The sequence below is a fragment of the Eumetopias jubatus genome, unplaced genomic scaffold (assembly GCF_037043125.1).
Source record: "Eumetopias jubatus isolate StellerSeaLion01/CBP00866 unplaced genomic scaffold, mEumJub1_p1.0 scaffold_1, whole genome shotgun sequence".
Lineage (NCBI taxonomy): Eukaryota > Metazoa > Chordata > Mammalia > Carnivora > Otariidae > Eumetopias > Eumetopias jubatus.
The window spans coordinates 160,869,305-160,885,950 of NW_028274807.1; the positions used below are offsets into that span (position 1 = coordinate 160,869,305).

Here is a 16,646-nt window from a genome sequence, read left to right on the forward strand (position 1 = left end):
TGTTGGAGGGTGACAGGATGCTCCAGGCCCGCTCTCTGCAGGGCTCTGAGTACCCCTGGCTGGTGTGGGGGGCGCCATGATCCAAGAAGGGGGTGGTGAGTCCAGACTCTCTCCCCAGGGCTTTGCCAGTGTTCACCGTCTCTTGGTCCTCTGGTTTCTCTTGGCCTGTCAGGTCTTTAGAGGACAGGGCCTTCCTTGGAGCCAACCTCAGGCCACCTCAGCCCCTGCCATCACACCCACGTGGGAGCACGCGTCTGGCAGACGTGCATCTGTACGCACAGAGCAGTGTGTGGTAACTCACTCCTCAGCACCAATAGCACAGGCACCTGATGTTGAAGGCCCCCACAGAATTTATTTGAAAAAAACAAAGCAGAAGAAGGCACCGTTTCCAGGGCTGGGGAAGGCAGGGTACATCTGCAGCGCCCCTTCCCATGCCTGGCTCTCTCTGGGGGTCTGAGCCACATCTGCTCACTGCCTCTCTGAGGGGCTGTTCCCCACTCCCTGCTAAAGCAGGAGGTTGTTTGGCCCATTTCACAGACACAGAAACTGAGATTTATGGGGCCATCTCCCAACTACCCTGCAGAGCCCAGAGCTCCTGACCCAGTCACCTTCCATGGCTGGCTGTGGTACAGGGCCACCCTGGGAAATGGGTCATGATGAGAGCTGTTCTGTGATTCACATGCTGCACTCCCCATACAGGAGCCCCTCATGTGTTCATACTGGCACAGAGACACCCATGGATTCCAGCTCAGATCCATTGGTGCCATGCCCAACCTTGGGCCAGTCCCCCCCGGGCCCTGTGCAGCCCAGGCTCCTGAGGGTGGAGGAACACTTGTTGGAGGTACCCCAAGCCAAAGCCTGTATATGCCCCCAGACTCAGGGGAGGGGCGGCCTCCCATATGTAACATAACCCCGACCAGGCCCTGATGAAGGATCTGAGCCCTGTGGCCACCAAGTGATTAAATCCTAACCAGGGCAGAACCAGAGATGGTGTTTTGGAAGAAGGAGAACACACGGCATGGACGAGGGTCTGCACCAGCCCGTTAGCAGCTGCATGGGATAGCACAGAGCCAGAGGAGGGTACCCCATCCCCATCATGCCTACAGAGAGCCCCGGGCTGGTAGTGATGGTCAGTGATCCAGAGGCAGTTACAGTATAAAATGCAGGGGGAGAAGGACCAGGACAAGGTAAGAACAAGGCAGTGATGCCAGTTGCAGGCACCTATTCTGTGCCAGGCCCTGTGCTGGGCACTGGGGACCCACGGAGTCATGCAGCCATGAGGGTGGAAGTGGTGGGAGCCGGCCCAGGTCCTGGTGCCCAGTGTACACAGCCAAGAGCTGTGGACTGACTACTGCACACACAGCCAAGAGCTGTGGACTGACTACTGCACCCACAGCCAAGAGCTGTGGACTGACTACTACACACACAGCCAAGAGCTGTGGACTGACTACTGCACACACAGCCAAGAGCTGTAGACTGACTACTACACACACAGCCAAGAGCTGTGGACTGACTACAACACCCACAGCCAAGAGCTATGGACTGACTACTGCACACACAGCCAAGAGCTGTGGACTGACTACTGCACACACAGCCAAGAGCTGTGGACTGACTACTGCACACACAGCCAAGAGCTGTGGACTGACTACTAACACCCACAGCCAAGAGCTGTGGACTGACTACTACACACACAGCCAAGAGCTGTGGCCTGACTACTGCACACTACTGCAATAAGGTCCCGCCAGCCTCAGCACGCATGCTGGCTATTGGCATGCTGCGTGGGTGGGTCAGCCCCGCGCACACACCAGCCTCTGAGGGCCTGAGAGCCACCAGCCAAGCCTGGGACCTGCCCGTGAGATGTGTGTGCGCTCCCAGCCCCGTGTGTCTGTGTGGAGGGTGGGCACCCCTGTGCTCGCCGCAGCTGCAGTCTTCACGGGTCGGGGAGGAGGTAAATCATCGGAGCCTGCAGCTGTCAAATCAAGAGTGTGGATAGGGACCCCCAAAGCTCGCCACCCGCCCTTCCCTGTCAGCTGGAGAGGGCAGCCAGCCCCGACGCCTGCCCGCCCACCTCTCCCTCCACTCTGGAAACGGGGCTGATACAGTAATCAGGATGCCGCATATGGGCCCTGGAAGATGACTGCTCTCCGGGCCTTTGTTCGCCTTCATTATTCTGGATGAGGTTTTTTTCCCTCAAGTCATAAAAATGACATTTTTAATATGTGGAATTTTTTTTAAAGAAAAGCAATATGAAGAAGACTTTTTATTGTCAATAAGCTCTACCTTTTAAACCAGTTATCTTAGTTTCTGCTCTAGGTATTTTAATTGAAGATTAACTGCTGTTAAAGAGTGTACACATTTAGGGAGTGAGTGTTTGGAGTATTAAAATTCAGCTCCCTCCGTGGCGGGAACCATCTCCGTGGGGGCCACCAAGAACCGAGCCCCTCCCCCACAGCTGGCCTTGAGGGGCCGTCCATGGAGGAGGGCACCGGTGCGAGGGACGAATCCTGGCCTCTGCATGGAGGGGCAGGTTGAAGAGAGTCCGGGACCAGCCGGTGGTCTCCTGGAGGCAGCCTCTGCTGTAGGCCTTACCCCTGCCATCCCTCATCCTGACTGAGGAAGACACCAACGCTCAGAGCAGGGCAGTAAGGCCACCATGTCACATGGCCTGGCATCCAGACCTGGGCCATGGGTTCAGAGCTCTGTGTCTGTGGACCATCCCCTGCCCTCCCCTGCTTGCCCTGCTCTCACTGAGGCCTGTCTCTAGGAAAGCTCCTTGCCCTGGTCACTGTCCTCTGACCATTACCTAAGACTGACTTGGTGGCCATTGTGTTCTGGGAGCGTGCATGCTTATGCATATGTGTGCCCATACATGTGTGTGCACATCATTGGCAAAGTCTGGCTCACCATCGGTACCAGCAGAAAGGTGGCATTCTGCAGTGCCGTCTGAAAGAAGGGAGACCCCTTTCCTCCAGCTACCTGGAAAAGAACTTGGGATCCAAGTAGTAATGGGGATGTATGATCACTTGTTTGCCACTAGCTGTGTGACCTTTGGTGACTCATTTCAGATCCCTGGGCCTCAGTTTCTTGGAATGATGGAGTGGGTACTGAGCACTCTTTGCACAGGTTAAGGCACGGAAAAGTGCTTTTCTGATCCTTCCCTGGCCAGACACTGTGCCAGGCTCTGGGATCTAATCTCTGTCCTCAGAGAGTCACAGTCAGGGAAGTGAGCTCATGTACACCCTTGAGAGAGGTCATGCCGGGGCAGGCCCAGTGCCTGAGGGTGGCCCCACGGGCACCAGCATGTGGTGCAGCAGAGTCTGAAACCAGACAGCAAGTTTGAGCTCAGCCCACCACATGTTCGCTGTGTGACATTGGGCTCGTACTCGCCCCCTCTGTGCCTCTTTTTCCGTGTGTATAAATGGAGTCAACACCCAGGGAGCAGTTGAGGAATGGAGGAGCAGCGTGTACAGAAGCACTCTGAATAGGGCCTGGCAGATAATAAAGGCACAGTGAATGCTGGCTAGGCTTACCATTGTTGTTCTTTTCGTGATTATTGAGATCATACAAGATGGTCTTTCTGAAAACTTCAAACCCCCTCTCTGCCATTTAGGCCGCCCTCAGAGTCTTTCAAGGCAGTGGCCAAGTTCCAGTGGTCCCCACTGTGGAACCCAGAACACGGAGGTGCATGAAGCCTGGAAGTCTCAGGAGACAAGGTCCCCCAGCCTGGGAGGTGCCAGGTGGGAGGTGCCTGCTGCCCAAGTTAGAGCGGCCCCCAGTCATGCCAACACCCTTGCCTTTTGCCATCTCCTCCCCACCCTCAGCGGCAGTAGCCTCAGCCCCCTATGTCCCACACCCCACCCATGGCATTGCTGTCCCTGCTGCTTTGTTCCCAGTGAGAAGCAGCAGGGCCCTGGGTGGCCAGGCCCATGGCTAGACTCTCAGGCCTGCAGCAGGGCGGACAGCTTTGTAAAGCCATAGGCTTGAATGCAAAGTGCCACTCCCCATTTACCAGCTGTGTGACCTTGGGCAGTCACCTCCCCTGCCTAGAAAGGGACTTATAGGATGTCTGGAAGCTTGAATGAGATGCTGACTGAACCCACCTGGCTGGGTGGTGTGTTGAGGAGGACATTAGCTAAGCAGTGTCCTATGACAGTGGTGGCAGAGGTGGAGGCAGGTGACCTAACTGGTCCCTGACCTAGGCACTGACCTGTGAAGCCTGCCTCACCCCTGCTTCCCCACCTAGAGACTTTGTCAAACCTCAGCCTAGAGGGCCAGCCAGAAGGAGTCCCTGTGGACGCTACTGTCCAGGCTCCCCTTCTGGAAACTGCCATTCAGAGGCAGCTCAGCTCCATCCCCAGGTTGCAGTGCCCCCCACCCCCATGTCTGGCACATCCCCACTCATGGAGCACTTGGCCCATTCCCTCTGAACAGTCAGGTCCCCACCCACATGGTTGTACCACCTGTGCTGATGGGGAGCATGAGCCTAGGGGTTGGGACTAGGGTCCAGGTCCCCTGGGTGCTGAGGCGCAGGCCTCTTGATCTAGGCAGACGTGGCATGTTGGGAAGGAAAGGGCTAGTGCATTCCTGCCTCCTCTAGCAGGCCAGTGGGCAGTTGGCCAACCTCTTGCTCCCCAAGCCTCCTACAGATTGACAGGGCCTGACTTGGCTACCCAGCAGTGGGAGGGTGATTAGGAGCCAGACGGACAAGTGGGTGAGCTCTGACCCTTTGAGGGGTCACCCTTGGGAGAGAGCCAGCTGTCAGCGCCCAGCCTACTGGTAGAGGGGGCAGAATGCAGGTGGGCTTAGGTGCCCAGTAGCACCCCTTCCTGGAGCTGCTCTGGCCACTGCTGTAGGCTACACCTTGTCTCCAGAGGACACAGGGTCTGGACTTGAGGCAGTGTGGAAGGCTGTGGTGTCCTTGGAGGATGGAGGCCTGGAAGGCATCATAGAATACCGAGCCAAGATGCTAAGCCTTTTGCTGAGAAACCAAAGGAGTGAGGTTTGCCAGGTAGACAAGTCTTGTGGGTCACCCGAAGATGAGAGAGCACCAGTACAGAGCCAGGGCAGGGTGAGTGGGGAGCCCTAAGCAGGGGTGAGTGTGGGGACCCTGTGCAGAGGTGAGCAGTGAGGCCCTGTGAATGGGTGGGGAGCTGTGTAGGGGTGAGTGGTGGAGGTAAGGACACACTGCCTCTGCAGAAGGTAGTTGGGGAGGAACTGGGTAGAGGAATTTGGACACCTGCCTGAGGAATGGCTAAAGATTTTGAGCTGGGAGGGATGATCAGGTTTTTGTTCTGGAAAGATCTCTTCAGCAGGAGACCCAAGAACAGATCAAAAGGTGCTGGCAGGAGAACAGCATGGCAGCTCATGCCAGGAGGCCAGCACCCGAGGCCCAGTGGCAGCAACCTGCTCCTGCGGGGCCTGAGGGAACCCTGAGGGAAGGGGCCCTCATGGAGTGCAAGGCCAGCCACCAGAGATGCCAGGCAGACTCCCCACTCGGGGCTGGGTAGACTCAAGCAAGGGTTTGAGCCCTGCCTGAGCTTTGAGCCCTGCCTGAGCTTCTGGGCTACACATGAGGAATGACCCGGGTGGGCTGTAGAGCCCCAGGCTGCGGGGACAACGAGCCTCAGTGACCACCCCACAGCCCCTTTGGGTGAGCGGGAATCATGCCGGCCCTAGGCCGCCCCTGTGAGGAACAGGTGGGACCCGACATTGGATGGTGTTGAGTAGTTCAGAATGCCCCCAGCCCCACACCAGCTGCCCCCTCACTCTCCCCCTGTGTGACAGCAAACTTTCCTCCACCTGGGCTGCCCCTCTCATCATGGAGCCTCCGATTCTTGAAACCAAGTCGTTTCCTTTCTCAGAATGGTTTTGTTTTTGCCTTAAAACAAAATCCTTCCTTCCACATAATGCGCTGTTTTCCCTCCCCACGCACCCCCAATCTCCAAAGGCTTGACTACATTATAATTTCAATTTACATGGTGTGGGAAAGATTTGTGCAAAGGGTCCTTTTTTGTTTTTGAAGAATTCATCATTGCTGCTAAGAAGCTTAATATAAATTAAAGGAGGAATTAGGCAACATTAAGACATCAAAATGGGGGTGCGGGCGCCCGTTGCTTCGCCTCCACCCAATCAAAGGGGCCGCGAGGAGCCCATTGAGTGTGCGCTCGAGAGCCTCAGAGAGAGCGCGATTCCAATAAAGGGCCTGTTCTGTCGCCCGCCTTCCCCTCATTCCCTTTGTTGCAGGGACAGCAGAGTACATGTCTGATAAAAACTTAATCACCTTATCTTTTTAAAGCAAATTGCATCTTTGTTTACATACAGGATCCATAGCAGGAAGAGAAAGGAGAGAAAACCAGGCAGCTTTCCCAGCCCCAACCAGCGCTTTCAAGGCTTGCACTCCCCAGGATAAATGCGGAAAACCGGGCTGACAAAGAGAGGGTGGAGGGGGGTTCCGTGGCCACCAGCACCTCTCACAGATGGGGTCAGGGGCCTCGGCAAAGGAAGCCAGCTGACTGGTGTCCCCAAGGGCTGCCCTCGGGGCCATTCTCGCCTCTCTGTACCCGCAGCATTCCTACTGGCCCCTGCCGCCGGTCAGGCTCTGCCTAGTACTCTAGGCCCTTCGAGTGCCATCTCGCCTCTGGGCCTTGTGCTGAGAACCAGACTGCCTGGCCTCCTTGGGCCTCTCCTCTCCCCTGGTGCTGTCGGAGCTAAGCTTGTACAGGGCCCACGCCGCCCTGGGCCACTGGCCTGCAGAGGAATCTGGGTTCAAATCTCAGCTCCTCCACCAACTACTGTGGGGCCGTGGGCAAGATCTTGCACCTCAGCATACATAGCTGCAGGATGGGGTGGCCATAACAGCCCCGTGCAAATCAGACATGATGGGGCCCTACTGCCCTATGTCAGGGCCATTTCTGCCCTGGCTGAGTCTGCCTCCCATTTCTGCCCCCCTCAGCCCCCTCCCAGACAGGCTAACCTCCAGCCTCCCCCTGAGTGGTCTATCCTGCACGGGCCGACACATCAGCCACATCAGAGGTCTCGTCAGGCGCCGTGCCACCCATACCTCCTGTGACCACGTGTGACCTCTGTGGGGCAGCTTCATTAACAGGGCAGGCAGGCAGAGACCTCTCTTTCTTCTGGGGAAGTTTGACACTGCAGGCCACTGGGTTAACAGTGCAGCCGTGGGACCCCCGCCTCGCTGACAGAGGTTCCCTCCTGTGGGCAGCCCCTCCTGCCCACAAGCCCAGCGTCCAGTCTAGACTCAGGGACTGGCTAGATTTGAGGCCCTCCACCACCATCCATCCCAGCCACCCCATACGTCAGCCCAGCACAGCTGCCAGGCATGTCCCTCTGAGCTCCCCAACCCATCTGTCATCACCAGGATACTGACCCCAAAAAGGGCCCCCCATCCCTTGCCCCGGCTCTCCTTCTGCCCTGTCATCTCGGCTCTTTGCAAAGCTGATTGTTCCAGGAGGGGAAGCTGGAGTGGCTGGAGTTGGCTACAGCCCCATGGGTCCACCGAGGGGGCCCATGACCCCAAGCTGCTTGCAAGGGCTCAGTTCCCACTGGGGGGAGTAAGCCGCCCACCAGCGTGGAGGCCCCTCTTCCAGCCTGGCCCCCAACATGAAAGCGACGCCAGCAATTGGAGGCAATTTGCCGGCCTTTGATGGCCATGTCAGGGCGGCACCCGCGGCCAGGGCTTGGGAAACAGTTGTGCTTCCCGCATTCTTCCCTGATTACCCCTGGCCCAAGCCAAGACCCAGCAGCCTCCAGCCCACTGTGCCTTTGTGTGGAGCTGGCGCTCGGTGAGAAAGGCCAGCCCGGCCCTGGGAGAGTGTCCCCAAGGAAAGCCATGGCGAGTGGCGTCACCCTGGGGTCATGCCGGCCCACCCCCACCACATCCCGGCCCAGGCTTGTTGGGGAATGGAGCAGGGCAGCCCAACTCCAGGAATCCTGAGGTTTGGGGAGAAGGAGCCAGACATGTGTGCTGAGGCCCTCTGGAGTAATGGCCGTGGTGTGCGCTTCACACACGTAGTTCATTTTACTCTGTGTGCACCCTGCTGGGTAGGGAGCCAGGCTCCAGGTCGCAGGGAGCAGGGGGCCTGCCATCCGAGCCTGGGCATCTCCTTGGGCTGCCAACTTGCAGACAGAGGCAAGGGCTCTGTGGGAGCGTTTCTCTTACTTCTGCTGCCCTGCACGCCTGGGCAAGGCAGCTCCTTCCCTTTGCCTTCATCCAGCAAACTGTCCCTGAGCCTGCCTGCCAGGCCCTGTGCCCAGCACTGCAGGGGCAGTCCCTTCCCACCCCTTACAGGCCACCGGGGAAGAGGGATGCAAAAAGCAAAAATCATGCTGCCAAGTAGTGTTCCAAGAGGGATCCTGCTCAGCCTAAGCAGGTGAGGAAAACCTTCCCATGGAGAGACAGTGGCAGAGTAGGCATTAGCCAGACAGGAAAGGCAGGGAAGAGCATTCCAGACACAGGGAACTAGTTGGAGGCCCTGCTTGGTTTCTCCTGGCTGGAATGTCAGCAGAATGAGAGTGGGAATGGGAGTACGCAGAGAGGCACACGCTGGATGGCCCAGGGTCTTGGATGCCAAGTAAGAAGATAGACTTTATCCTGTCGGTGGAACCAAGTCCAGAGCTCCACATGAGCCTTTTAGCAACTCCTCCACAGCTGGGGGCAGGATGAGGGAGGAGGCCCCCCGGGGGAGTGCCCCCAGAGGCCTCCTCCACCAGGACAGGGCAGCAAGGGCAGGGAGAAGGGTGTGGACGCTCAGGAGGTTGTGGAAGGTGATGCCCTAAGCCTGTGCCCCCCCCCATCTTCTCTCTGCCCCTTCTCAGACCCGCTGCTCTTGATGGAGCAGTAGCGTCAGAAATCAAGGACTTCCAGTGGCCATGGAGGAGCCATGAGCATGGCCCGAGGCTGTGCTCAGCCCGCCCTTCAGCAGGCAGAGCCAGATTGCTGCAGAGATGACCCCACTGGCCGAGAGACAGCAGTGAGCTTCCTGGCCCACAGCAGCTCTGACAGCCTTAACCAGGACGTGGAGGCAGACCTGGCCCAGGGTGACGGCCCCTTCCCACCCTCCCCTTCCTCCCCTGCCCACCCCCCCTGGAGCCCTCTGACCCTCCCCACTGCCTCCCCATGTGCCCATGCATTCAGCAGCCAGACTGCAGTGGGTGGCACTGTGCTTCCTCCAGGCTCAGGCCTGGGTGCAAGAGGTCATGCCGGTGGCCCCGGGTAGATGGTCCCATGAGCACCCAGGCTCACAGGAGAAACTTTGGGGAGCAGAGGGGCACCTGGGTGGCTCAGTCAGTTAAGCGTCTGCCTTCAGCTCAGGTCATGATCTCAGGGTCCTGGGATCAAACCCCACGTCAGGCTAGTGGGGAGTCTACTTCGCCCTCTCCCTCTGCCCCTCCCCTGGCTCCTGTTCTCTCTCTCTCTCAAATAAATAAAATCTTTAAAAAAAAAAAAAAGAAAGAAAGAAAGAAACCTTGGGAAGCAGAGAAAAGTAGATGGAAGAAGAGCGTTGCCTGTAACTTCTGATCTCTGACAGCCTAGTGGATAGTCTTCTAGTCTTTTCTTTCTGCAACCCAGAGTTAGAGCAGAACTCTTCCAACAATTTTTATTCCTGTGGGTTTTTTTTTTTCCAATTAACTTGTAAGTTTGTCTTTGTGTGACTTTAAGCGCTTCTCAGGTGTCACTTCATCTCCCGGAATATTTTGCCACAGCAAATGCACGCCGGTCCTATCCTGACTGCCCTCCTGTGGGTCTCTGCGCCCCTGTAACTTCACAGGCCTCAGTGGTGCACCCAGACCTTGGCACCAAGTCGCCTCACCGAGCCCAGCTCTGCCTCTCCAGACCTGTGTGGCCTGGGGCCAGTTACTGGCCTGGGCCTCGGTGTCTTCCCCACTGTGCTGTGCGGGCTAAGAGCCTGCGTGCGTGGGGACATCCGTGTGTACACATCTGTTTCCTTGTTAGGACTGAATGCCTAGGATGGGTTGCTGGGTCCATGCAGTGACCATCGCGGGAGCTTCATAGCCGGTGCTTATTCCTTGGTAGTATTCTTCGAGCCCCTCCTCTGAGCCAGGGGTCATTGGAGGTGTTGGGCCTCCAGCCGTGCATAGAGAGACAAAATCCCTGCCATGGTAGAAGTTGTATTTTGGCAGGGACAGACGACAGACATCAGAATGAGGAACTCACAGCGATGTGTTGGAAGGTGATAATAGCTTGGAAAAAATAGAACTGGGTAGGAGGGGTTGGGGCAGCGGGGGTGAAGGTGGTCAGGAAGGCCTCACCGGGAGGTGACATTTGCACAGCGATTAGGCGGTGGAACTGGGAGCCAGTGGAACTCCTGGGGCGGATCTTTCAGCGGAAGAACCAGTGAATGCCAAGGCCCTGAGGTGGGAATGCACCTGGTGTATTGGGGTGAGGGGACGCGATACGGGCCAGGTCACGTGGGAGAAGAGGGGTGCAGGAGTCAGAGGCCAGGAGTTCCGAGCATGCTCCCCAGGTCAGGGGCCGTCCCAGAAGGGGCAACATGCAGCTGCCCGACCTATGTGGCCTACCAGAGGGTGCTTCAGAGGGCGGTCCCTAGGAGAAGATGGTAGCTCCATGAGAGCAGGACGGTCCTGCTTGCCTCTGTCTCCCCGGGGCCTACGGGAAGTGTCAGGAGCCCTGTTGGACGCCAGGCAGGTGGACAGTTGGCGTTTGGCCGCCGCCCTCACCACTCTGGGTCCCCCAAGGTCTCTGGGACCCTCCCTGGTTTGGGCCCCCAAGAACTTGGCACACATGTTGCATGACATGGACGTGGTAAGCTGTGGTCTCCCTGCAGCCCTCCCAGCATGCAGCTGCACATCCTCAAGCGTCATGCTCATGCCCTCCCCCACCCTGGCCTGCCAGAACTGGGCACTCAGATTCCCTTTGCCTGTGGACCCTTGCCCAGGATCCCCATGCAGCCAGTCCCTGTCACCTGGACCCCCCCCCACCCCCCCCCGTTCAGAACTCTTCCTCAGAAAAGCCAGCCCTGGGCACATACAACCTGGCCACCCTTGCCTCCTGGTGACACAGCAGTTTTGCTTCCTTGATTGCCTTGGTGGCTATCTGGATTATCTTGCTGGCCTATCTTCTCTCTGCCCCTTCTCACACTTGTAAACTCCATGGGGGCCAGGCCCTGGTCTGTGTGTTCACCACCATTGTTTCCAGTCCTGGAGCACTGTGTGAATGTTTTCCAGGGAAAGACACAGGGGCAGGTTGGGAGAAGCTCAGTGTGGGCAGCCGCTCCGACCCCCAACATCCTGAGCTGCCCTTCACTTCCCTCCTTTGGCTGTCTGGCTAAGGGGGAGAAAGGCCAGTGTAAAACAGAGCGGCTCCCAGGGACATTTGCTCCAAATCCACAGCTTCACCTGTTGGTAAGGCTTTCTGGGCGTTGTGTCCAAGCCACCCCCAAACGGAGCGGAGGAAAATGAGCCTGACCATCTCAGAAGAGCAATTAAATGGCCACATCTTCGCCAGTGCCAGAGAGATTTTCTGGGTCTGCCTGCTTTGGGCAGTGTGAGGTATGCACCGTGTGTAATGGGAGCCAGCGCGGGCGAGATGGACTGCCGATTGGGCCACGCCTGTCTCCCCAGCCCGGCGCAGACGCCGGGGAGCCCCGCGCCTCTTCAGCCATCAGACCTCCTGGCACCAGAGGGAGACAGGCCGCCCATGCCATTTGTCAGGGTCTGGTGCCAGCCACCTTCTCTGTTTGCAAAAGGAAGGCCGGGGCTCCAATTCGGGGAGGCAGATACCTGCGGGCCTGGCACTAGCTTAGGGGCCTGGCCTGGGGCCATTCCCACACCCCATCCCAGAGGTACGCTGACTGGCTGGGTGTGGGGCCTGCGATCAGACACCGTGCTGCCTAGCCGGAGGACGGCTCCCCTTGGTTCGGGTCCCGCAGGCCCCTAGCATCCCAGAGCCCCATTCACATCAGCCACGAGTCCGGCCTTCCTGGGGGGTGCAGGCTTTGAGAGGCCAGGAGTCTCACCTCTGCCTGTGGAAGGGAGACCGAGTCCTTCTTAGAGGAGGATCCCTGGCTGACTCTCCAGTGTGCCTTAAAGCAGCCTCCTGGTCACCTTTCTAAACATCCAGGGTGCTCTCACAGCCTATATTCCCCTGCAGGATCATCTTCAGGAGTCTGCCAAAGGTGGACCCCCACTGAGTGATGGGCTTGGGAGCAGTAACCTGCATTTGCCAGCAGGTGCAAGCCCAGAGTTCAAACCCTCGCCCTTCCTGACTCACTGTGGGGCCTGGATGGAGTCCGTGCCCTCCTTGGGGCTCCGATTTCTCCTCTGTAAGATGAAGGGGTTGCTTCAGCAAACATGCATAAGTGCTTGGTCTGAGCAGAATAATCTACACACCCCTGCCTCCCAGAGCTCCCCACCTGGTGGAGACATGATGAGCAAAGGTCCTCCTGGCCACTGAAGCTTGACACCAGAACATTACATCTGGCTTCTCAGGGAGACCGCTAACACCCGGCCAACCTTGGAGCAAAGGAGGATGCCCTTAAGGCACTGGCAGACACAGATCAGAGGGAAGGGAGCCCTTTAGGCACTGGCAGACACAGATCAGAGGGAAGGGAGCCCTCTGCCTGGTGCCTACCCCCAGCTTCCCGCCGGCTTTGGACTCAGCCTCTAGGTCCACTGGCCAATACAGCCCCTCTGTGCATATTGGAAGAAAGAGGGGGGACACAGGCCAGCTAGGACCCTTCTTGGCAAGCACAGTGTGGGCTGGGCTCCACCTCACTTGCCCCTTGCCAGGGAATGAAGGCTGTGTACCCAGGTCTCCCAGTAGTCGCTCCTGGAGCTGCCACTCACTGGGCCTCCTTGCCCCATGCAAGTCTCATGGCACCGCCTCTGCTCCGCCCCACCCCCACAGCCTTGCCAGCTTGCTCCCACCAGGTTCCCTCAGCAGGGTTGTGAGCAGCCTGTTCCAGAGTTCTCTGCTTGTACAGAGCTGGTTTGAGGCCTGGCCACAGCCTTGGGGGAACCAGAGCCTCCCCACCCATGCTCGAAGCAGCCGAGCACTCACCCTGGCCAGCAGCCCCCAAAGACGCTGCACCATGTTGCTACCAAGCAGTTTCCTTATAAAGACAAGCCCCGGAGAAAGCCTGGTGCTCAAGGATTGCAGCCTGGTGCTCAAAGAAAAGTGAGACTTCTAACATTGGCAAGGGGCGGGGGAGGGCATTCCAGGCAGAGGGGACAGCCTATGCAGAGGCTCATAAGTGTGACTGCAGGGAGCCCAGGACTGGCCACGTGTTCCTCAAGGCAGCAGGGAATGCACAAAAGCAATGGGTGAAGGGGCCTGGAGAGTTGGGGTTAGCCTTAGGGTCTTAGCAAGAAACTGATTTCCACTCAATCATTTGGCTGGAGAGGGTGAATATAAAGTCCATATATTGAACATAGTGGAGGGAGTGAACAGAGGGTGGTTGTTTAAAGGAGCCGGTAAGATGTGATGGAAACCAGTGGGGGCCACTCTCACCCCTGCATGGGGGTGGAGGAGCCCCGTTTGCAAAAGCCCCGGGAGAAGGCTCCCCAACAGGAGATCCGGCCTTAGGGAACAGAAATCAATACCCCAGCTGCTCTCTCCTCCCACCCTCTGATCTGCTGGGGCTCCCATTGGCTGAACCCAACCAGAAGCCAGAGGGCACAGGAGCCCACGTGCTGTCTGCAGAGGTCAGCCTCCCAAGCACGCAGAGGAGCAGAGTGGATCTCCAGGGGCAATTGGAGAACACCTAGCCCAGGGAGCCTCAAATGTCAAGTTCCAGTGTATGTGTTTTAGCGTGAGTGTTCTGGGAAACAACGGGACCATTTAGAGCAGAAGGACATGGCCACCAAGTGTGGGGCTGAGCCGCACAGGAGCCTGAGTACAGAGTGGATGGGTGGGCAGGGGGCTGGGAGATGGAGGTGGGGAGCCCTGCTGAGCTCCAAGCTGGACAGGCCCATGACATGGACTAGCACGGTGGGGGAGGGGCTGGAATGTAGGGATTCAGGTGGCAGAGTGGACCCTAGGCCTCAGGGCCATTGGCTGGGGAAGGAGGCAGAAGAGGGTGAGCTCAGGGTAGCACTGGGGTCCTGGCTCAGCCTAGGAGAGTGTGAGGGATGGGCCTAGGAGACTCCCTCTGCTTGTACAGAGCTGGTCTGAGTGGGTCCCCATCCAGGGTGGTGAGTGCACAGGCTAGGGAGTGGCGGAGTAATAGGCTCTCCTTCTGTGCTTGCAGGTGGCCTCAGCTCCGAGTCCAAGAAGATTCTAACACCCACCCTCAAGAAGCGGGGCCGGGCCGGCCGAGGAGAAGCAGCCAAGCTGGAGGAGCTGGCTGAGCGGTCCGAGCCTGCGCAGCACGTGGCCCTCAGCCTGTCTTTTAAGCGTTATGTCTTTGACACCCACAAGCGCATGGTCCAGTCTCCCTGAGTGTTCCAGTGACCCTGCCCAGGCCCTGGGCTGGGCTGCATTGCCAAGTGTCCGACCAGATGTGCCTCAACCTCCTTCAATATGTCCCTCCCCATGACCCTGCAGACACGAGCCCTAGGCCTGGCGCTAAGCCCCAGTGAAAAGGCTGGGGGGGTGCGGTGGCAGTGACACCAGGGCTGGGGCCCAGAGGGTCTGTTCCGGCACTCTCGCACCTACTGGGGGCCAGTGTTTCCCAGGCCGCCCCACTGGCAGCCATGGGAGGGCCAGTCCACACCCTGCCCCAGGTGAGGCCTGGCCCTTAACCAGCTGCAAATAAATGTCCCATGGTGTCTGCCCACTCTGTTGGTCTCTGTGATTTCACTGGGAGGGGCTCCCCATGCCTGTTCCCAAGGGGAACGTCAAGGGGTTCAGCAGCGTTCCCGCCCAGAGAAGAGCTGGAGGGACCAGAACTCAGAGCCCAGTGGGAGTGGGCTGAGGAGTCCACAGGGTGTCAGGCCCCTAGGCCAGGCTGGTCGCCCATGGGGTCTCCTGGGCCTTGAGGGACATGGTGGGGGGGTTCTCTGGACAGCCAAGTCCAGAGAGGGCTCTGCCAGGAAGGGGATCCATGGAGTGCTGGGGAGCCACAAGGTGCCCGGCCAGGGCGTCAGGGCAGAGGCAGGCTGGAGGGATTGCTTCCCCGGCCCCACACCAGCAGTCCCTAGGCCTCTGCCCTCGAGTTTGGGGCCCATACTCCCCAAGGTGTGGAGGTGAGGGCAGGTGACAGAACACTGTGCAGAGCACCCTGTGGGCCAGGGACCACGAGCACAGCCCCCTCCAAAGCCCAGGAAGCCCTACCCTTGCTCCTCCACCCTGGCCCACAGGCCACCCCACCCCGCAGCCTGAGCTGTGGATGCTCAGAAAAGGGCGGGATGGCGAAACTAACTGAATGAGAGAAATCAAAGCTTTGTAGGATGTACAGATGTTCCAGCGCTTCTTTATTTGGCCTCCAAACAGACGCAGAGGCTGCCCTTTCATCCTGGTGCGTTATGCTTCAATTTGCAAAAGTGGCATCAAAAATATTAACGGGGGGGCGGGGCGCCTGGGTGGCTCAGTCAGTTAAGCGTCTGCCTTCAGCTCAGGTCATGATCTCAGGGTCCTGGGATCGAGCCCCGCATCATCGGGCTCCCTGCTCAGCGGGATGTCGGCTTCACCCTCTCCCTCCGCCTGCTGCTCCCCCTGCTTGTGTGCTTTCTCTTTGTCAAATAAATAAATAAAATCTTAAAAGCAAAGAAAGTATTAGCGGGGCAGTAGCAGTCCAGTGACTTGGAGTGGTTCCTTCCTGGAGCTGAGAGCAGAGAGTGGCAGTGGGGGGCTGGGTAGGCAGGGCGAGTCCAGGCCCGGCCCCCACGTTCCCCTGGGCTGGGAATGAACTGGGAGTGGGCGGGTGTGGGGGGTGCTTCGAGTCGGCTGTCCCTTGGCCCCTTGGAGCCTCACTGCCACCGCCTGAGGGGCCCTCTCCAGCGTCAGCAGTGGTACTTCTTGCCCGGCCCTGACCCCTCTGCAGACCGGGCTCCAGGCCCACTCTCATTTAACCCCCACCCCTGTGGGACAGACCATCTCACCAGGGAGGTGGTGCCATGTGGCTGAAGCCACTCCAGGCCAGTGAGGCAGAAAGCTAGGGTTTCCCACAGGGCTTCAGGGCACAGGTCCCAGGCTGGTCACCTCCCGTGGCTATCAACCCTTTGGAGTGGACACAGCTGGGAGGAGCTGGGGTCTCCCCAGGCCTTGCATCTTAGATGAGGAAACTCCCTCTAGCATCATCCTCAATGTGTGGAGAACTGAGGCCAGAGTGCTGGGTACTCCCCAGCCAGGCCAAGTCCTACCTGACCAAGGGATGTGAGGCTGACCCCTCCTTCCGGGCCCCTTCTGGGGGTCCCTGCCAGTTGAGATGGAGAGTCGCCCTGGCCTCAGGGGCAGGGTCCTGCCCTACCCTTGGGCATATCACTGTCCCTCTCTCCAAATGAGGGGTTATGTGACCCAGCAGAGCCCCCCACTCCACTGCCCAGCAGGCATAGAGGGGTCACTAAGCAGGGACTAGCAGATCCATGGGGGAGGGGAAACAGAGTGCACGCAAGCCACCACCTGTTCATCCTGGCCCCTCTGCTTGTGTGATCTTGGGCAAGTCCCCTGACCTCTGTGCCTCAGTGCCCCCATGTATAAAAATGAG

At 58.4% G+C, this 16,646-nt stretch overlaps 1 protein-coding gene across 2 annotated transcripts in view; it reads left to right on the plus strand.

The window, feature by feature from the left end:
* EEFSEC (eukaryotic elongation factor, selenocysteine-tRNA specific) overlaps positions 1-14,777 on the plus strand; it is a 257,743-nt gene extending 242,966 nt beyond the window's left edge. Inside the window, exon 7 of one of the 2 annotated variants that reach the window (XM_028101802.2) lies at positions 14,250-14,777. In XM_028101802.2, the coding sequence (XP_027957603.1) occupies positions 14,250-14,440 (191 nt within the window). In that variant the 3' untranslated portion in view covers positions 14,441-14,777. The remainder of the gene's footprint in view (positions 1-14,249) is intronic. The other variant, XM_028101805.2, reaches the window with a different exon arrangement.
* The last annotated feature ends 1,869 nt before the right edge of the window (positions 14,778-16,646 follow it).